Source organism: Somniosus microcephalus, chromosome 6 (assembly GCF_052327205.1).
Source record: "Somniosus microcephalus isolate GS21.2 chromosome 6, FLI_Smic_1.0, whole genome shotgun sequence".
In the NCBI taxonomy this organism is placed as follows: Eukaryota; Metazoa; Chordata; class Chondrichthyes; order Squaliformes; family Somniosidae; genus Somniosus; species Somniosus microcephalus.
The window spans coordinates 115,313,092-115,335,826 of NC_140992.1; the positions used below are offsets into that span (position 1 = coordinate 115,313,092).

General features: G+C 46.4%; 1 protein-coding gene across 1 annotated transcript in view; it reads right to left on the reverse strand.

Annotated features, from left to right (window-relative positions):
• Window positions 1–940: 940 nt before the first annotated feature.
• Window positions 941–22,735, reverse strand: part of LOC147116019 (serotransferrin-1-like) — a 250,161-nt gene continuing 228,366 nt past the window's right edge. Inside the window, exons 13-17 of the mRNA XM_085990729.1 lie at window positions 20,620–20,776; window positions 17,211–17,275; window positions 16,111–16,295; window positions 12,063–12,255; window positions 941–1,215 (exon numbers count right to left, since the gene is read on the reverse strand). Coding sequence (XP_085846855.1) covers window positions 1,181–1,215; window positions 12,063–12,255; window positions 16,111–16,295; window positions 17,211–17,275; window positions 20,620–20,776 — 635 coding nt within the window. The 3' untranslated portion in view covers window positions 941–1,180. The remainder of the gene's footprint in view (window positions 1,216–12,062; window positions 12,256–16,110; window positions 16,296–17,210; window positions 17,276–20,619; window positions 20,777–22,735) is intronic.

Below are 22,735 nucleotides of genomic sequence, written 5' to 3' on the forward strand. Positions count from 1 at the left end.
CAAGAAGCTCGACACCACCCAGGACAAAGCAGTCCATTTGATCAGCACCCCATGCACCAGCTTAAACATCCACCCCCTCTACCAACAACGCACCATGGCTGCAGTGTATACTGCCTACAGGATACACTGCAGCAACTCACCAAAGCTTTTTTGGCAGCACCCTCAAACTCGCGACCTCCATCACCTAGGCCAAGGGCAGCAGCTGCATGGGAACACCATCACCTCCAAATTCCCCTCTGTGTCACACACCATCCTGACTTGGATATATTTCGTCGTTCCTTCATCGTTGGAACTCATTGCTTAACAGCACTATGGGAGTAGCTTCATGACATGGACTGAAGTGGTTCAAGACAAAGGCTCATCATCACCTTCCCAGGGCAACTATGGACGGGCAACAAATGCTGGCTTTGCCAGCGACAGCCAAATGCCAAGAATGAATGAAAAAAAAGTTGTGCAAAACACATTACCATTCTGCAGTGCTACTAAAGCCCAGTTTTGCTAAACCCTGCCTGGAATCATAGAAATTTACAGTACAGAAAGCTTTTTGGCCCATCGTATCTGTGTTGGCTCTTTTCCACAGCAATCCAAACTAATTTCATTGCGCTGCTATCTCTCCATAGCTCTGTATCCTCCTGCTTCAAATGGTTATTTACCCTTTCCTTAAAAGATGCAATGGTGTCTGCCTCAACTACTCTCTGTGGTGCAGGATTCCATGTTATAACAACTCCGTACAGAAAGACATTTTCCCCAACCCTCTTTCTTCACTCTCTTAGAGAGAACATTAAATTGATAACCCATCACCACTGAATCTCATCCAGGGGAAATACCCCATCAAAACCCTTCATAATTTAAAAAATACTTGATTAAATCACCTTCATAATCGCTGAAATACTGGTTGTTGAGATACTACCGTTAGAAATAAAACTCGGAAAACCTGGAATTACTGAAGAAGGAAAATTTTATTTTGTGTTACAGAAACACAATCAAGCCCCAACTTTTCCATTTCTACTGTGGTGAGATACATCACTCATCATGTTTGTGGTAAACTGATAAATACAGAAAAAGAATTCAGGCAGGGATAGTGTGGATATCACTGCAGTCAGATAGTTTTCAGATGGAGAGAATGGAACATTCTGGATCAGCTGGTGTGCGAATCCTCATCAGGTCACCACCGTGGGGTTCAGCATTTAGTAAATGAACAAGCTTCCAGGAGCTCTGGAATAGAAAGAAACAGATGCTTAGAATATGGCTGCAATGGTTCTCACTTGGAGCCTGGTCAGGGGTGCTGTATTGCAGTCAGGAAACCCGGGAAAACGGGTTTTCCTCAGGCCCTGCCGAATTTAACGGCAGGGCCTGATTAACATTTTTTTCCTCAGTTTCCCACCCGCATCCAGCCAGCTTGAGATCGGAAGGGCCAGTGAGTGTCCGATCGTGGGAGGTGGTGAGGCAGGAACACTGGATCCAGCAGGTAAGTCCTAGCTTACCTTGAGCTGCCGGGTTTCCTGAGGCTCAGGAAACCCGGCCGCCCAGAGTTAAATTTAAAATGGTGCTTCAAAAAGAGGTACACAGCCTCATCCTGTCCCACCACCGTTTAAACCAGAAGTGGGTGGGTTGGGGTTGGTATTCAGATTTCTAACACTTTAACCTCCCACCTGTTCCAAACCTGCCCATTTTTGGGGGTTAAAATTCCCCCTTAATGTCCCCTGTAGTGATGGAGTTTTTAAGTTTACCGCTGTGGCGTTATACACAGGCAGTCAAGACCAAGTGCAATCTGCAGGTCAAGTAGGACCAGAGGACGGGGAATAAATGGACCAGGGCTGAGAGAGGACTGGGACAATAGATGCCACAAGAGGTCAAAGGGAGAGTGTAGAGTGGGAGATAGGGGAGGCGGAGTAAGCTTGGTGGAGCAAGGGGAATGGTAGAGTAGGGTTAATTGCTGCATGGGAATGTACAGGAGAGTTACGGGGTAACAAGGGGGAAAGTTAGAGCATGGTTAAAGATGGGGGGGGAGAGAAAGAGCAAAATTAGACACCAGGAGCAGGGTTAGAGGCTGGGGAGGGGGAATGTAGAGCAGAGACACAGGCTGCAGGGAGGGAGAAGGGGAAGACAGATCAGAGTTAAAGTAGGGTTAGAAGCTGAGGGAGAACAGGATTAGAACCCAATTGAGGGAAAAATTGGAATGTAGAGAATAAGAGGCAGAGGAGAGTTAGAGAACCTGAGCGATAGGGCGAGAGAATTAAAGGCCACGGAAATTGTCAGAGAGGGGCTAGAGTATTGAGGAAGCACACACACTGTTACAAGCAGTGACACCAGGCGACATTGCAGTTGGGGGCGATGGGGAAAAAGAAAAGGGGAGTGCGAGGAGGTGGGGATGGGGAAGGGGGGGAGACAGTGGATAGGGAGGAGAAAAGGGAAGAGGGTTAGGAGAAAGTGGAGAAGGAGGAGAAAGAGAGGGAGCAATACCAGAACAACAGTTTAGATTAACTAGTGGGTGGGCAAGAGGAGCACCATCCCAGAACTGGAATATACTGTCTGAAAGGGCAGTGGAAGCAGATTCAATAGTAACTTTCAAAAGTAAATTGGATCTCTACTTAAAAAGGAAAGATTTGCAGGACTATGGGGAAAGAGCAGTGGAGTGGAACTAATTGGTAGCTCTTTCAGAGAGCCGGTACAGGCATGATGGACTGAATGGCCCCCTTCTGTGCTGTAAGATTCTATGATTCTAACGGCCAGCAGATGATGCTGGGAGCCAGCTAAGGATGGCTTGGGGGGTGGGGTGGGGGTATTATATAAAATGGATTAGGTTTCGAGGCTGACTGGCTGTGGGGGAGCAGAGAACACAATGGCCTAGAAATTCAGTACAGCCACGTTTGGGGCGCTACAGCCGGACGTTCGCTAAATTTAGCGCCCGGCGCAACTTAGTGCCACCTTCGCCGATATTCAGTTGCATCGCCCCAACAGGTTGCTGCTGCGCTAAAGCAGGCAATGCATGACTATCATAAGGCACTAAGCCGGCGTGCCGAGGCGCTAACACCGAGGGCGGGTGCAGCGCAGGTGCGGCGAGTTTCTGAATGAAGGCAGACACGCTGGCGCCGGTCAGCTCTTAAAGGGGGAGGGTTGACTTGTTTAGCTGCCATGCCCTGCACACTGCAGCCCTGAAGCAAGGCCTGACCATTGCTGGTTCATCAGTTCTACGCCCTGGACCATGGGGAAGCCCGCTATTCTTCCAAATCCCATTGCACGCTCTTGCTGCTTGTCCAGGGTCATGGGGAAGGAGATGTACTGACGCCTCCTTCTGAAAAGGGCATTGTTCACCTGGCGGATGCAGCAATGTACCGCGAATTGGGAGATGTTGGCAATGTCCCCAGTTGCGGATTGGAAGGAGCCGGTGGCATAGAAGTTGAGAGCCACCGTCACCTTCACTGCCACCGACAGAGATGTCCTGCTCCTCAGCTGTGGCTGCAGATCTCTGCGAAGCAGGTGGCAGATGTCAGTGACCACCTCCCTTCTGAATCGCAGCCTCCGAACACACTGCTCCTCAGACATGTTCAGATATGAGAACTGCTGGCGGTATACCCTGGGTGGGTAAGGCCTCCTGTGCCGACGCCTGTTGGCCCTTCTCCGTCAGGCCATGACTGGCACTCTCTCACGGCGTCTCTGATCCCTTTGAATGCAATGCAGAAAGCCAACGTTTCCACCCATTGCAGCCCCCATTATATGTGGCGACTCAAGGCTATGGCACTGAAAGTGAAATCAAGTGCAAAGCTCTGTCCTGAAGCTAGAAGTACCTGTGCGAGCGCTGAGTCAAAGCAGAAAGCTCTCTGCCTTTGTCTCTCTCCAAATATCCGTCTCTCACACAGAAGGATTGGCACAAAATGGCTGCCACTTATAATGCAAGAGGAGTCCCCTTTAAATAGCGCCCCCCGCAGCGACTGGGAACCATTCCCCTCTACCAGTCGCTGGGGGCGCCAGGCGCAAAGAAGGGCGGCACCACTGAAGTTCCGGTTCGGGGCGCACCAAGGGCGTTGCACCATGACATGATGTCACGATCTGCGCGCGCAGCTGAGCGGGCGCTGCGGTTTAGCGCCGCCGCTAAATCTTGAGTGAAGTTCGCGAGAGGCACAGATCGCGCCGCGCTCGGGCGCTAGCCGCTTAGCGCCCCACTTCTCCTCCTCCTAAGGCGCTAGCGGCTGGCGCTAACAACTGAATTTCTAGGCCAATATCTTACCTAAAAATAAAGAAGTGACAGTAATAAATAACCAACTAATAATATATTAAATAATAATACTTTGTTTTACACCTGTATCAGCTGGGGATAGAACATGGCGGAGAGTGTGCCTTGCAAAATATAAACGCTCGGTAGTATCACTCAGTGACCAGAGCCTACAACCACATACAGACTCAAAGCAGCTTCTTTTCCGATAATTGAACTGCAGTGTATCACTGTGGCCTGGAATTTGCAGTCAGTGGTGAAGCCAAGGCATTCGCTGCTGGCCCTGAAGAAAGCTTCCCACAGAGATCTTGCGATGTGATTGGCTGCTTAGACAGCTTGTTGACGTCACAGCAGCATTGCACAAAGAAATTCCCACTACAAACGCTGAAATCAATTATGCGTTGAAAAAGACAAAATTCCCATCTTGCGATCTCTGTGACGGGAAGTTTGTCTTTTTCAACGTGTAATTGATTTCAGCGTTTGTAGTGGGAATTTCTTTGTGCGATGCTGCTGTGACATCAACAAGCTGACTAAGCAGCCAATCACATTGCAGAATTCTCACAGACAGGGAACCAGGAAAGGAGAAGCTGCTTTTATCAGGACTTTTAAAAAATGTTAGAGAGAGCAAAACAAATATTGGGGTTCCCACATAGGGATAAGGTAGATCCTGATTATGAACAAACTTTTAAAAAATGTAAAGTTTTTTTTAAGTTTCTTTTTTTTTTAATAAGTTTTTATCATAATTCAGAAATTTGACACTCCACAAAATTAAAATTAATTTTTCAGGGCCATAACATTTGTTTAGCAGTCAATATGCTTATAAACCCCAGGTATACCTAATCCAACAAGGCTTAACAGTCGACAATCGACAAACATCCACTACAAGCCCACTGACTCTCACAGCTACCTGGTCTACACTTCCTCCCACCCCGCTTCCTGTAAGGGCTATATTCCATTCTCCCAGTTTCTCCGTCTCTGCCACAGCTGGTCTGACGATGCCACCTTCCATACTAGTGCTTCCGATATGTCTTCCTTTTTCCTCAACTGAGGATTCCCCTCTACCGTGGTTGGCATGGCCCTCGACCGTGTCCGTTCCATTTCCCGCACTTCTGCTCTCACCCCTTCCCCTCCCTCCCAGAACCACGATAGGGTTCCTCTTGTCCTCACCTTTCACCCTACCAGCCTCCACATTCAACGGATCATTCTCCACCATTTCCGCCACTTCCAGCACGATCCCAGCATCAAACGCATCTTCCCCTCCCCTCCCCTTTCAGCATTCCGAAGGGACCGCTCCTTCCACAACGCCCTGGTCCATGCCTCAATCACCCCCAACAGCCCCACCCCTCCCCTCCCCACGGTACCTTCCCGTGCAAGCACAGGAGATGCAACATCTGCCCTTTTACCTCCTCCCTTCCCACTGTCCAGGGCCCCAAACACCCCTTCCAGGTGAAACAGCGATTTACTTGTACTTCTTGCAATCTAGTATACTGTATTCGCTGCTCACGATGCGGTCTCCTCTACATTGGGGAGACCAAATGCAGATTGGGTGACTGCTTTGCAGAACACCTCCATTCAGTCCGTAAGGGTGACCCTGAGCTTCCGGTCGCCTGTCACTTTAATTCTCCACTCCACTCCCACTCTAACCTCGGCCTCTTACATTGTTCCAATGAAGCTCAACGTAAGCTCGAGGAACAGCACCTCATCTTTCGATTAGGCACTTTACAGCCTTCTGGACTCAACATCGAGTTCAACAATTTCAGACCATAACCACCGCTCCCATTTTTTCACATGGCAGCTGTTGATGATTCTGCCATCCCCATTTGCAACATTTAACCACTCCTGCCTTCCACCCGTTCCTTTTGTTCTTTCTTCCCCTCCCCCGTTCCCTGCTTCTGCACCTGCTTAAAACCTGTTACATCTCGAACTTTCTCCAGTTCTGACGAAGAGTCACAGATCAGAAACGTTAACTCTGTTTCTCTCTCCACGGATGCTGCCTGGCCTGCTGAGTGTTTCCAGCACTTTCTGTTGTTATTTAAGACTTAACATTTAATCGGGTATATAACAGCCATATTACTACGGAAAAGCCCAAGTTTTCGTCAGTTTCACTGATTGCCAGCTATTGCCGGGGTGGGTGGAGGGGGGGGAGGGGACCACAGTGCAGCCAGTGTCGGAGCAGTGAATGACTGACTGCAACTGTTAGATTTCTGCATTTAGATACGCACGCGCTAAATCCAGAAGTTGCGGTCAGTTTCAAAGGGGTAATAACTGCAAATGCTGTTAGTTTGTCGTTATTACCCACGGCAAATTGCAGCCCAAGGTTTAGTGACTGCCAGAATGTTACCCAGGTCCACTAAGATGGGAATGTCCTATTACACACCACCTATTGGTATCACAGGCAATTACATACCTAACAGGTACGTGGAGGACACACTTACTATAAAAATAATACCCCGATTGGAACCGTTTACATTGGAGAAGATATGACAATTTCAATAATATATAGGTGAAGGGGCTAAAAATTTGTGGCCCTTCTGAAACATTCCTGCCCAAAAGTCTGGCAGGAGTACAACAGAAAGACTGGAAATTAGGGCTGGGCCTAAACAAGGTCACCGGCATAAGAGGAGACTTCCCAATCAGGACTTTCCTCATCCCTGGCCTAATGGTAAAGCAACGGGTCAGTATGCTGATCGAGAGCAGGCATACCGACCTGCCATCCAACAGATATAGGGCCCACGAGGGTTATGGACCCTACACCCGCCACCCCCCCCCAACAACCCAACAAAGATTTAGAAATAGCAGCAATTTTCAGCTCCTTTATAAAGGGGACCAATGGGGTACTGAAATGATTATTTTGGGGGGCAAGGTGGGTGGGGGAACCCAGACCCCTCCCCAACCCAGACTGAGCACCACTCGCTGCATTTTGCTGCCTCTCCCCTATGGCAGGTGCCTGAGATGCTCAGTTTATTTAAGTCGACTGACATTCTGCTGCTGACCCGACAAACTTTGATGGGATCAATATTGGAAGTCGGCTGCAGGCAGAGCTCAACATTGGTGTTGGGATCCAAGGGATGTGGATTTTCTGAGCCACAGTTTCTTTCGTGAACTTTTATGCTCATACAGTTGAGGGGCATCTGTGGTGAGAAGTGCAATACTTCCATTTCAGGTATGTGGGCCTAGAAATTCAGTTGCCTTAGCGCCGCTTTTGAGGCGCTAGAGGGACTAGCGCCAGAGTTATGGCCAGTTTAAAAATTCCCTGGGGCCCTAAATCGGCGTTGCACCGGTAGCGCTGCGCCGGCACCGATGACGTCATCGGTGTGCGCAGCGTCCCGGTTGCCATGCCGACGGGCCCTAGCGCCGAAATTCAGTTGCGGCCGCCTCGCCCGTGGCAGCCGCAACAGTGGCCTAGAAATTGGGTTTTGGCTTAGCCAGGGCTTTAGCGCCGGAAGTTAGTGCCGGCGCTAAGTCCCCCTGCGCGCGCCAAAAATTCAGCAGGGCCGCGCCCAAACGGCTGCCGGCGCTACTGAAGGGTCTTTGCGGCGGTAAATCGGCGCTAACTGCCGTTTCGCACCGCAATTCCGGCGCTGCGGCACCCGATGCGGTGCGGCAGGCTCGGGAAGTGCAGGCCTCCTCCTTCCGTTAAGGAGGAGCTGCCTGCACCCGGCCGCGGCCCGCGCAAATCTGTCTAAAAATGAGCCCGGCACCTCGGACAAGTGCCGGGCTTGCATCTGTTCCGGGGGGTGGGGGGGAGAAGTCCGGGGAGGGAGCTGCGGGCAGGCGGCCGGCGGGAAAGCGGCCGGCCGCCGCGGGGCCTTTAATGCGCCGGCGCAAACTCATGCAAGACTCTGTTGCCAGAGTCTTAGTTGCGGCTGCCACGGGCGAGGCGGCCGCAACTGGATTTCGGCGCTAGGGCCCGTCGGCATGGCAACCGGGACGCTGCGCACACCGATGACGTCATCGGTGCCGGCGCAGCGCTACCGGTGCAACGCCGATTTAGGGCCCCAGGGAATTTTTAAACTGGCCATAACTCTGGCGCTAGTCCCTCTAGCGCCTCAAAAGCGGCGCTAAGGCTAGTGAATTTCTAGGCCACTGTCCCGATAATGTGACTCAGCTTCAACCTTAGAAGAATACACCCTACTACAGTAGCATGACATTTTAACCATTTCCCACATCAGCCAACCTGTGGCCTCTCCGAATGAGGCTGTCAAATAATGGCAAGCCAGAGCAGTTTGTTCTGTGGGCCCAAACCCACCTGGGAGCAGATTGAGACTGCTATCTTCCATATAATTCTTACAGCTAGAAGGCACAGGAGCCATTCGTCTCATCAGTCTGGACTGTATTCGAAAGATCCCACTGGTGAAAGGCCAATGTCTAACACACGGCATAACTCAGTTCCCTCCTTCCCCAATAACACCTATGACAGATATTTTTAAATAAATTGTTTCCAATTATTCCCAAGTTGCACTGAGTCAATCAGTGCTCCCAGCTGATGCTATGGGAATATGCTGAAGCAGTCCTAAGGGTCATGATCTTGGTCAAAAATTGTATGATGCTGAAAACCTAGAAGGACTGAGAATACAGAATGGGTGAGCTAGAATTCCAACATTAGAGATGTTGCACTGAAAACAGCCTGACCTAAACTAGACAGGAGCCAGATCCTGTTTCAGGAGACTGTAGAAAAATACTATAATTATTTACAGATGGACACGTATGGGAAGCTTTACATTGCATGGGGTACCATCAAGTGCAGAACAGGGCCATGATAGTAATCGAAAAACAGACAGCAAAGTCTCCAGCAATGTCACCAAGATCAATGGTGTCCCAACAGGGTACAGCAATGGCTAGCTGAACTTCCACTCCAATGGCCATCAAGATGATTGCCAAGCACTGGACCCCTTGATCTCATCTACTAAGATCCAAAGGGGTGTAAAAGGGTCCATCAGTGAAGTTCTAAAACTGTTGGGAATGAGACTTGGATTCCAGAAAGTGGAATCAGGAGGAGTGGGGGCCTCACAACCTTAAAACCCACCAGAATGAGATAGGCCACTGAAAATCATACATTGAATGAATCCCATCGCACACAAACTCCACTGCTCTCAACAGTTAGAACATAAGAACATAAGAAATAGGAGCAGGAGTAGGCCAATTGGCCCCTCGAGCCTGCTCCGCCATTCAATAAGATCATGGCTGATCTGATCCTAACTGCCAATCCACTATGACAGGACTATCTCCTGAATCTAACAGCATTAGACACACGAAAACAGGAGCAGGATCAGGCTACACGGCCCCTGGGCCCGCTCCGCTACCCACAGGGCCATGACCTATCCGAACCTAGACTCATGTCCAAATTCCTGCCCGCTCCCCGTAACCCTTAATTCCCTTTTCTACTAGGAAACTGTCTATTTCTGTTTTAAATTTATGTAATGATGTAGCTTCGACAGCTTTTTGGGGCAGCATATTCCATGGACCTACCACCCTCTGAGTGAAGTAGTTCCTCCTCATCTCAGTTTTGAAAGAGCAGCCCCTTATTCTAAGACTATGCCCCCTAGTTCTAGTTTCACCCATCATCTGGAACATCCTCCCTGCATCCACCCGATCCAACCCCTTCATAATCTTATATGTTTCAATGAGATCGCCTCTCATTCTTCTGAACTCCAATGAGTAGAGTCCCAATCTACTCAACCTCTCCTCATATGTCCATCCCCTCATCCCCGGGATTAATCGAGTGAACCTTCTTTGTACTGACTCGAGAGCAAGTATGTCCTTTCTTAAGTATGGACACCAAAACTGTATGCAGTATTCCAGGTGCGGTCTCACCAATACCTTGTACAACTGAAGCAATACCTCCCTATTTTTATATTCTATCCCCCTAGCAATGAAAGCCAGCATTCCATTGGCCTTCTTAATCACTTGCTGCACCTGCATACTAACCTTTTGAGTTTCGTGCACCAGGACCCCCAGATCCCTTTGTACTTCAGTACTTTCAAGTTTCTTGCCATTAAGATAATAACTTGCTCTACGATTTTTCCTGCCAAAGTGCATAACCTCACACTTTCCAGTATTGTATTCCATCTGCCAAATCTCTGCCCACTTACTTAGCCTGTCTATGTCCCCTTGCAGGTTTTTTATGTCCTCCTCACTCACTACTTTCCCTCCCATCTTAGTATCATCTGCAAACTTTGACGTGTTACACTTGGTCCCCTCCTCCAAATCGTTAATATAGATTGTAAAGAGTTGGGGACCCAGCACTGACCCCTGCGGAACACCACTGGTTACTGATTGCCAGTCTGAATATGAACCATTTATCCCAACTCTCTGCCTTCTGTTAGATAGCCAATCCTCTATCCATGCCAGAATATTACCCCCAATCCCGTGATTTTTTATCTTAAGCAATAATCTTTTGTGTGGCACCTTGTCAAATGCCTTTTGGAAGTCTAAATACACTACGTCCACTGGTTCCCCTTTATCCACCCTATATGTTACTTCCTCAAAGAACTCCAGCAAATTTGTCAAACATGACTTCCCCTTCATAAAACCATGCTGACTTTGTCTTATTAAATTATGATTATCCAAATGTCCTGTTACTGTCTCCTTAATAATGGACTCCAAAGTTTTACCTACCACAGATGTTAGGCTAACCGGTCTATAGTTTCCAGCCTTCTGTCTACTGCCCTTTTTAAATAAGGGTGTTACATTAGCAGTTTTCCAGTCTGCCGGGACCTTTGCTGAGTCCAGGGAGTTTTGGAAGATTATTACCAATGCATCCACAATCCCTACCGCCACTTCCCTCAAAACCCTGGGATGTAAGCCATCAGGTCCAGGTGATTTATCCGCCTTGAGTCCCATTATTTTACCAAGTACTACTTCCTTAGTGATTTTAATCGTATTTAGCTCCTCCCCCCCTATAGCCCCCTGCTTGTCAAGTGTTGGGATATTCTTGGTGTCCTCTACTGTAAAGACTGATGTAAAATATTCATTCAGTGTTTTTGCCATCTCCATATTTCCCACCATTAATTTCCCAGTCTCATCCTCTAAGGGACCAACATTTACTTTAGCCACCCTTTTTCTTTTTATATAACTATAAAAACTCTTACTATCTGTCTTTATATTTTTTGCTAATTTACTTTCATAATGTATCTTCCCTTTCTTAATCAATCTTTTTGTTATTTTTTGCTGTCTTTTAAAGTTTTCCCAATCCTCTATCCTCCCACTAGATTTGGCTACCTTATATGCCCTTGTTTTTAGTCGAATACTATCCTTAATTTCTTTACTTAGCCACGGATGGCTGTCTTTTCTTTTACACCCCTTTTTTCTCAGTGGAATATACTTTTTTTGGAATTTGTAAAATAACTCCTTAAATGTACACCACTGATCATGTATCGTCTTATCCTTTAACCTATTTTCCCAATCCACTTTACTCAATTCCGCTCTCATACCTTCATAGTCTCCTTTATTCAAGCTTAGCACGCTTGTTTGAGATACAGCCTCCTCACCCTCTAACTGAATATGGAATTCAACCATGTTATGGTCACTCATTCCAAGGGGATCCTTTACTAGGACATTTTTAATTAATCCTGTCTCGTTACACAGGACCAGATCTAAGGTTCTTCTATGGATAGTGGGCCTGGCATTCACAGGGGCCATGATTGGTCCCACAGTCCTCTCTGCCCCTTTCACACATTAAGGACAGCAAGGAGATACCATCACCCAACTGCCCACCCAAGCATCATTAATAATCTTGCAGAATGTAGCATGACCTGGAAGTGCTTCATCCGAACCCTGACATCCCCTGCATGAAACACACACGAAAAAGTCCAAAAATGTTGAAGAAACACATTTCACTAATATTTACCAGGATGGTCACAAGAGTAGATTCCTTCCATTACATTGATGTAATCGCCACCCAGGAAGCTTTTGTAATCAGTACTGGGGACTTTAACGAGGCACTGGGTGGAGTCCTTAAAAAGGAGGTCCTTCCCTGAAAATAACGTTGAGCTGAACATCGCGAAGTCCGTAATCTTGGATCCACCACGACCATGTTTCTTCTGGAATAAGGAGCAAACTTGTTACTGGCGGTTACAGCAAACACGCTCTAATGGTCTGTGTGTGAATTACACTAGGAACATAGGAACAGGACCACCTTCTGAAGGCAACTAGGGATTGGCAATAAATGTGGCTTTTCCAGCATCACTCACATCCCAAGAACACATGAAAAAAACTGTATGTGTCACAGTACATTAGTGGTATACAGAATAGCAAACACTGCATGTATCATAGTAGATTCGTGGTATATGTTGTACTAGCAGACCCTTCATGTATTGCAGTGCATTCGTGGCATTTGTGAGAAAACTACTGGTTTGTTGGCTGTCTCTTTAAAACTGAGTCAATATGCAGATGGATTAAACAGCCAAAGACTTGCATCAGGCCTGTCCCAGCGCAATGTTGCAAGGTTTGTTGTTGTAATCTCCCTAGTAACAGGCTTGAGACAGAGTCAAATGAACAATTCTGAAATGGTTAAAGACTTCATGATTGGTTCAGTTTGTATTTGACTACAATTCCCTTTTGAATTTGAGTGGCTAGTTTTGTAATTCTATTCTACCATATTAAAAAAAAGTATAGGAGCAGTTGGAAAATCCTATAAGAAAAGCAGTTCTTGAAACCTTAGAGAAACAACTCGTTTGAAAAGGATTGACTGTTTGAAATTCCTATTTTAAACTTTAAATGCGGCCTTATATGATGATCTACTGCTTTTGTATGCTGCAGTAAGATCTTATGGAGTCATATGGCTCACCACCACCTTCTCAAGGGCAATTAGAGATGGGCAACAAATGCTGACCTTGCCAGTGATGCCCACATCCCAGGAACGAATAATAAAAGAAATAAGTGAATCCAGCCGTTGGAGCGTTTTCCATTGGACCTCAGTTCTGCTAGTGTTCCTTGTTATTACCTTGTTGCTATTTCCCTGTATGAGACCCTGTATGATGTACGGCACTAATGGACTATAATACATGCAGGGTCTGCTTTTATCCTATATACTACTAATGCACTATAATATATGCAGGAGCTACTACTGCCCTGTATATGGATGGTCTAATATCACCCTGTATACACTTCAGAACAAAAAGTACAATATCACTTCAGTTCAAATCATAATTTGCTTTTGGAAGTTTGCTTTACGATCTCCTCAAGCTCTGCCAGATTGTTTATGACACTAAACCATAGAATATACTATGCCTGGTAAAGCAGTCCTGCCTATGCAATGTGGTATGTGTTTGGTGTAAAGTCCAGTCAGCACTGTCTCAGTATCAATCTGTTGCAGTTACTACATGCTGAAAGTATCCCACTGCACATCTATACTATTCCTGAATAATCCAGTTTTAAATAGTTGCATTTTTCTGTGACAGTCCAGGACTCCCTGGGCTAAAAATTTGATAGCACCCGAAAATGGGCGCGGAGTTCACAATGCGCGATTAACCCGCACCTGTGCAAAGTAATGCAGGCAACATGCAAACTTGATGTTACCTGCTAGCTTAAATGATAGTGGCATGCAGCCCAACGTGAAAAGCGCTGCTGAATGGCTGCACGGTCAGCAGGGGGCCCAAGTTCATGCAAAGCTAGCACCAATTAAAGCCAGCCTGCACCTCTTAAAGGGGAGATGCAGTTTGACAACACCAGATGCTGGAAGTAATAGAAGAAGGGTATTTCACCTGGAAAACATACAGGAATGGCACAACAGGCCAGAGAAAGGGCTCCAAAGTTTTCAGACGCAGCACTGGAGGCCTAAGTACAGGAGGTGGAGAGGAGGATAGTGGTCCTGTTTCCATAGGGGGCCAGGAGGCCCTCTGAACAGACACTGGAAAGGCAGTGGGAGCAGATAGCCACAGAGATGAATGCCAACTGTGTTGCCCCAAGGACCTGGATGTAGTGCCGGAAGAAATTCAATGATCTCACATGAGTGGTCAAGGTCATCAACATTTTCAAATGCCATATCCCACCAACTGCACCACTAGCCTCACACACTGCTCAATTCACCACACCCCCATTGGCCACCTACCAATAATCTCTATTAATCACGACTCATACCTCACATTCATATGCTCCATCTCACCCTCATACACTTACCACTGCTGCAAGCCTCATACGCACACACTGCCAGCTATTCAACCATGACAGCCACATCAGCCAAAGACATTGAACCCCACTCACTGTCACATTTCCCTCTCTCTTGCAGGACAAGGTGACACACAACTGGAGGTAGCGGCAGTTAACCGGAGGGGGACAGGCGCACCTCCATATCCTGACCCCGCTGAAGGAGACGGTGCTCAGCATAATTGGAGCAGCTGTGACTGAGGCCGTGGCCAGCGGTGGCGCTGAAACCATACCCTTGTGCCTTTCTCATTTCAGAGACCCAAGAACGGGCGTTATGCAACCAAATTTTTAGTCCCCTGAGTTTTATTTGAAGCACTGAAGTTCTGTGAATCACAGCACAGTCTTTGAATTCTATCATCTATTGAAACCAGGCGAAGTGGCCCAAAATTCCATGGGAGTTCTACTAGTCTCCACCGTAACTCTTACCCATCTCCCGCTAGAAGCCCAGTGGAAGCCCAGGGAAACAACAGGAACAGCAGAAAATGACTGCTTATGTGGGATTTCAGAGCCAGCATTTTAGAGCAATGCTTCACCTGTACATTCGATAAATACTGTATCTCACAATGTTGCTCATGTTTACTTCTTATACCACAGGTTTCAATAGAAACACTTAGTTTAAATTATTAAAATATATCAAAAGAAAAATACTGCGGATGATGGAAATATATCAGTATATCTCTCATGCTGTTGCTCAGATTTATATGGGACACACCTTTATCTTTGCCTGCTGGTGACCAATGTTCAGCTCTGTCAGAGAGCATGACAACAGGACCAACGAGGTGGCATGGTGGTTGTCTATCATTTTTGGGTTGAGATTTAGTCGGGTAAGGAACTGTCATGTTGCTAGATCTTTCTTTCATATAACATGATTGTTTTTTTTCTTACAGAATATTAGGGGAGTGGGAGTAATTGGACAGCTCTTTCAAAGAGCCGGCACAGACATGATGGTCCGAATGGTCTGCTTCTGTGCTGTAAGATTCAATGATTCTAGAATATGATTGGCCACTTTTTTTGTAGAATGTGATTGGTTGTTGTAACATTTTGAGGGTTTACCTATTTGGCCTGGAAGGGATTTTGGCGTGATTTATATTATGTAATTCATACAAGGTCAGGTTCAGCTGACAAAGTATTAACTTCCAGACATAGACCGGCAATTTACAATGTTGTTTAGGACAATAAGTTACAGTACAGTATGACAGGTGGAGATGAAAGTAGGACAAACTGAGAATAATTAAAATATTTAGGTAAAAAAGTTTCTCTTGCATTTCCTATTTACTTCTATTGTCCTTAATTTGTAAATATGACCCCTTCTGCTTACATTCTATGCAGAGCAAAAAAGCTTACTTGGATCCAATTTATCCAAATCTTTCATAATTTCTATCATATCCCCTCCTGTGTATGGAAATGAAAAATATATTACGGGGAAAATGTTTCTGTAATTGGGTTGAGGTGAATTCTTTTTAAATACAAGTCTATTATTATTCGATTTCAGAATCTGACCCCACAGGTGTGATAATATGAGCTGGACAATTCAAATGAAATGTAATTATTAGCAAACAGTGAGTTGGATTACCAACACTAAACAGGTCAACTGTTGGGTTCTGGGGAAGAGCTGAGACAGAGCTTTGTTGTAGACTAGGAATTTTGGATGAATCGCTGTTTGGAGGATTCAACCTCTGATGCTTGCTAACCTGCTACAATTCACAAATGAAGTTTGGAATGGCCCGTTTGAATTGTGTTTAAACACTCACCTGTTCACTTTTCAGCAGTTCGAGAACTTTATCTCTCTGATCTGGTCGCGTCATAACAGCATGTGCTGGGACAGAAGCCAAGTTGCAGTGCAGGAATTGATCGATTGGGGCTGTGCTGCCATCTTTGCACAAGAGGTGATAACTAGAAGAATCCAGATTCTGATTCCAAGGGAGCTTTCCATTCCCTAAGAGTGAAAATTATTCCAATAATTATCATGGCTAATTTATCTTCCAGAATTCAACCAGACATACCTTTTGGTTTGAAAGAATGGTGGTACCATGGACTGCCTCAGTATAAAGGACTCATAGCAACTTCCAGGAAAACAAACATTCACGTACACAATGCGATGCTGACGATCACAGATGAACTGGACATTAAGAGAATGTTAGTCTTTCTTGTTGATTTAAGCAATTAGGATTGATGTATAGCCATCTATGGCACCTTGAACCTTGGGGAATCCAGCCACTGGACAAATTTGCATGACCCTCCCATGCTGATGCGAGGCATCCATGGGGAAGTTGATGAACTGGCTTGCTTATCAATGTCCTGCCTGATGTACCTGTGGGCAGTCAACTGAGAAATGTTCAAAATATCCCTTGAAGTAACTTGGAATGAGCCAGTGACATAACATTTCAGTGCGGTGGTTACTTTTACAGTCGCTGGCAATGCAGTGGATGTGTTGGAAGTCATTTGCTGGGCAGCTGGCAGCAAACAACACAAATTACCAATGGAAGCAGAGTCTCCTCGTGCACTACTCCTGGGTGAGGTACGGGTAGGAATAATGAGGTCTATAGATATTGGTAGCTTGGTACCACTGGGTGGTTGTGCAGCCTGTCCCAGATGCGTTCCTTCTGCTCCTCCTCCAAGATGGCCAAGTACAGGGATAGCCCCTAAAGGACTGCCATAGTGCCTCTCCTTATACTCAAATCCAATATGCTAAAACAGAACAAACGCACCTCAAGCCCCCATGGTGCTGAGATACTATTACTTCCGCTAAAATCAGCAAGCTCAGCCCAGTGCAGGAACTGAACTTGAAAACTTCTGATTTTTTATGGCCCAGGACTGAACAATTCAAATTCACTGGGAAAGTCACACATACCATCAGTGTTCTCAGGAACGGTGGTATGTTTAACGAAAGCAACGTCGCCTGCTTCCACCAGGCACCTGAAAGAGATTTAAGCAAGTTAATTCAGAAATCAGAATTACAAAAATGACTGCATTCAATATTTCCCTTCTTCGCCAGATTTTCTCCACCCTCTCCTGAAGGCATTGACTGCCGTCGCTGGGGCGTGGAGCCACAATCACCGGCATCCCTCCGGTTCCCCACCCATATATGTGAGCCTAGATAGTGAGTGTCAGAAGACTATTTAACCATTGGGCAAGTCACAGCTGAGCCCGATCTTACCCTCAGATCCATTCATTTTGCAGCAGGAGTACTGGCTGCCGATCAGGAGTATGAACCCTGGCTGATATTTTGCCTTCCCTACAATCACCCTGGCTGATGTCAGAGGGTCATTTAACTCCCGGCGGGAACGGACGGCAGTCGCCCAATTAGAATGCTGCTGATCAGATGCTCACCCATTTCGTTGGCCGGGGGGGAACGATGACAAAGATTTGGCGTCAGCTCCAAGAAAAGGCTGCCGACACCAAAGTAGTCTGAGGGTTTTGCAGCTGAGGTGGGCAGGATGCCCTAGGGAGCAAAGGCCAAGACTTTTATTGCAGAGCCCTGCTCCTCCTGGCCCCACTAAGGAGAGTTTTTCTTAGAGGGCCTCGCCAGCTTCCTGACAGTTTTACCGGTCAGGTAAATCAGCATTGACTTAAACAAAGATACAGCCAATATTCATACAACACCAAGTAACGTGTATAATAGAGGAGAGTACAGGATTATTTTGGCAAAAGCCAAGACAAAGCTATGCAAAATTGAGTCTGGAAGGAGTTAGGGAAAGGGAGAAACAAAAAGCCTTGAAATTCGGCACATCGAATATGAATATTCAGCACATTCGGATGTAAGGATAGAGTGAGACAAAGATAAGGTGAGATGGAGAGAGTGAGACAGAACGGGAGAGTGAGATAGAAACATAGAAGATAGGAGCAGGAGTAGGCCATTCGGCCCCTCGAGCCCGCTCCGCCATTCAATGAGATCATGGCTGATCATCCAAATTCAGTACACGGTCCCTGCTTTCTCCCCATAGCTTTAAGAAATATGTCTAACTCCTTCTTGAATATATTTAATGAATTGGCCTCTACTGCCTTCTTTGGTAGAGAATTCCACAGGTTCACCACTCTCTAGGTGAAGAAATTCCTCCTCATCTCTGTCCTAAATGGCTTACCCCTTATCCTTAGACTGTGACCCCTGGTTCTGGATTCCCCAACCATCGGGAACATCCTTCCAGCATCTAGTCTGTCTAGTCCTGTTAGAATTTTATAAGTTTTGATGAGATCCCCTCTCATTCTTCTAAACTCCAGCGAGTACAAGCCCAATCTACCAAATCTCTCCTCATACGTCATTCCTGCCATCCCAGGTATCAGCCTGGTGAATCTTCGCTGCACTCCTTCCATGGCAAGAACATCTTTCCTCAGATAAGGTGACCAAAACTGCACACAATACTCAAGATGTGGTCTCACCAAGGCCCTGTACAACTGCAGCAAGACATCCTTGTTCCTGTACTCAAACCCTCTCGCTACGAAGGCCAACATACCATTTGCCTTCTTAACCGCCTGCTGCACCTGTATGCTTACTTTCAGCGACTGGTGCAAAAGGACGCCCAGGTCTGGTTGCACTTCCCCTTCTCCCAATCTATTGCCATTCAGATAATAATCTGCCTTCCTGTTTTTGACACCAAAGTGGATAACCTCGCATTTATCCACATTATATTGCATCTGCCATGCTTCTGCCCAATCACCCAACCTGTCCAAATCATACTGGAGTTTCTCGGCATCCTCCTCACAGCACATATGCCCACCCAGCTTTGTGTCGTCTGCAAACTTGGAGATATTACATCTAGTTCCCTCGTCCAGATCATTAATATATATTGTGAATAGCTGGGGTCCAAGGACCAATCCCTGTGGTACACCACTAGTCAGTGCCTGCCACTCGGAAAAAGACCCGTTTATTCCAACTCTTTGCTTTCTGTCTGCCAACCAGTTCTCTATCCAAGTCAATACCTTGCCCCCAATCCCATGTGCCTTAATTTTACACACTAATCTCTCATGCAGGACCTTATCGAAAGCCTTTTGAAAGTCCAAATACACCACATCCACTGGTTCTCCCTTATCTATTTTACCAGTTACATCCTCAAAAAATTCCAGTAGATTAGTCAAGCATGATTTACCTTTTGTAAATCCATGTTGACTTTGTCCGATCCGGTCACATTTTTCCAAGTGCTCTGCTATTACATCCTTTATAATGGACTCGAGCATTTTCCCCACTACCGATGTCAGTCTGTAATTCCCCGTTTTCTCTCTACCACCCTTTTTGAACAGTGGGTAACATTAGCTACCCGCCAATCCATGGGTACTGTTCCAGAGTCTATCAAATTTTGGAAGATGACCAGCAATGCATCTACTATTTCTAGGGCCACTTCCTTAAGTACCCTAGGATGTAGATTATCAGGCCTTTATCGGCCTTTAATCCCATCAATTTCCCTAACACCATTTCCCTACAAAGACTGATTTCTATCAGTTCCTCCCTTTCATTAGACCCTATGTTCCCCGACATCTTTGGGAGGTTATTTGTGTCCTCCTTTGTGAAGACAGAACCAAAGTATGTATTTAATTGGTCTGCCATTTCTTTGTTCCCCATTATAAATTCCCCTGATTCTGACTGCAAGGGACCTACGCTTGACTTCCCCAATCTTTTTCTCTTCACATATCTATAAAAGCTTTTACAGTCAGTTTTTATGTTCCCTGCAAGCTTACTTTCATACTCTATTGTCCCCCTCTTAATTAATCCCTTTGTCCTCCTTTGTTGAATCCTAAACTGCTCCCAATCCTCAGGTTTACTGCTTTTTCTGGCCAATTTATATGTCCTCTCCTTGGATCTTATGCTATCCCTAATTTCCCTTGTTAGCCACCTTTTTTGTTTTATTTTTATGCCAAACTGGGATGAACAAATTCTGTAATTCATCCATGCGATCTTTGAATGTTTTCCATTGCCCATCCACCGTCAACCTTTTGAGTGACATTCCCCAATCAATCCTACCCAACTCGCACCTCATACCATCGTAGTCTCCTTTATTTAAATAGGTAGTGATGATGAGATGAGAAGAGAGTGAGACAGAGAGAACGAAAGAAGGTGAGATGGAAAGATTGAGACGCAGAGAGACAACGGCAATTCTAGAAGAGTAAATAGATCAAAACTTAAAACACTTGTTTTGGTCATTCGTTAAAACAACTATGTAATGGTTTTGTTAAAATAGCAGACGGAGGAGTTTCACATGAACACGGTAACTTGTTGTTGCTAATATCGCACAGCTGGATTTCAGACAAATGAGAATTCAGTGCTGTACCTGAAGGCTCCGCTGTAGCTGAAGTACAGCTCATCGCTGTTGGCCACACAGACCTTTTCGTTATCCAATGTAGTTTTCTTACCAACACACAGGGCGCAAAGTTTGGGATGAAGAACCTTATCCGCCCCAGGGGCACAGCTTTTGCTGAAAAATGTTGCTTTGTTCAAAAAGAAAACACATTAATTTTCTTGGTCAATAAAATAATCGAGTACTTGCCTCTCTGCTGACAGTCCTGTTGCTAGACTGCTGTAAAATCAGGCAGCTGGATTCAGCTGAGAGGGGAAAGAGGGCCCGAAATTCTATTGGGGTTGGAGATCACAAAGCATGCGATCGACCACGGTGGGAGCTGGAATTTGGGGAGGAACCCAGATTAACCGGGTTTCCACCCATGTATGTAGCATTTCAATTCCAGTTTCCCCTTCCCATTGGGGGTGTGCCTAGGGGTGCTCTTGGGCTACCATAGGAATTGCACTCAGTATGCCACCAACAAGCCCAATTGGCACTATGCCTGCTGAAATCTGACATGGCTTCCCTTACTGGCCTTTTTGAGCCTTGGCCACTCTTCTTAGAGCAGTAAGGTATCACATTGAGTCTCACCATTTCATCAAGGTGGATGCCTTTGCTGCAGCCATCCAGGAGCGGGCCACTCGGTCTAACTGATAAAACCAAATAAAAGGTGTTGCTATGGGAACCAGTATTGGTCCTAGATATGCTTGCCTTTTCTTGGGATATGTGGAACATTCTTTGCTCCAGTCCAACTCAGGTCCCCTCCCTCACCTCTTTTTCATTGATGACTGTATCGGTGTTGTTTCCTGCTTTCGCCCTGAACAGGAAAATTTCATCAATTTGGCTTTCAATTTCCACCCTTCCCTCGCCTTCACATGGTCCATCTCCTACTTTTCCTTTCCCTTCCTCGACTTCTCTGTCTCCATTTCTGGAGATAGGCTCTCGACCAATATCTACTATAAACCCACCGACTCCCACAGCTACCTTGACTACACTTCCTCCCACCCCGCTTTCTGCAAGGACTCTATTCCATTCTCCCTGTATCTCCATCTCCATCGCATCTGTCCTGACGATGCCACCTTTTATACTAGTGCCTGCAATATGTCTTCCTTTATCCCCAACCGAGTGTTCTCCTCTACCGTGATTGACAGGGCCCTCGACCATTTCCATCCCATTTCCCGCACTTCTGCCATCACCCCTTCCCCTCCCTCCCAGAACCACAATAGGGTTCCCCTTGACCTCACCTTCTAGCCCACCAGTCTCCATATTCAACGGATCATTCTCCACCTTTTCCGCTACCTCCAGCGTGATGCCACCACCAAACACATCTTCCCCTCCCCTCCCACCCCCGTTCAACATTCCAAAGGGACTGTGCCCTCCGCAACACCCTGGTCCACTCTTCAAACACCTCCAACACCCCCTCCCCTTCCCATGACACCTTCCAGTGCAAGCGCAGGAGATACAACACCTTCCCTTTTACTTCCTTTCTTCCCACTATCCAGGGCCCCAAACACTCCTTCCAGGTGAACAGCAATTTACTTGAACTTCTATCAATTTAGTGTACGTTATTCGCTGCTCACGATGCGGTCTCCTCTACATTGAAGAGAACAAATACAGATTGGGTGACCACTTTGCAGAACGCCTCTGTTCAGTCCGCAAGCGTGACCCTGAGCTTCTGCTCATCTGTCACTTAAATTCTCCGCCCCACTCTCACTCTGACCTCTCTGTCCTTGGCCTCCTACACTGTGCCAATGAAGCTCAACGGAAGCTTGAGAAACAGCACCTCATCTTTCGATTAGGCACTTTACAACCTTTCGGACTCAACACTGAGTTCAACAATTTCAGATCATAACCACTGCTCCCATTTTTTCGGACAGCAGCTGTCGGTAATATTTCAGCTATTGCCAGTTACACCTCAAAAAGACTCATCTTTTGTTTCTTTACTTGTTCCATTACCATCCCCTTTTGCCTTGAGCCATCATCCCTTTTGTCATTTAATCTCTCCTACCTTCCACCCTATCACAGACCTTCCCTTCTGTTCTACCCTCTCCTCCCTGCTTTCCCTGCCTCTGTACTTGCTTAAAACCGGTTACGTCTCTAACTTTTTCCA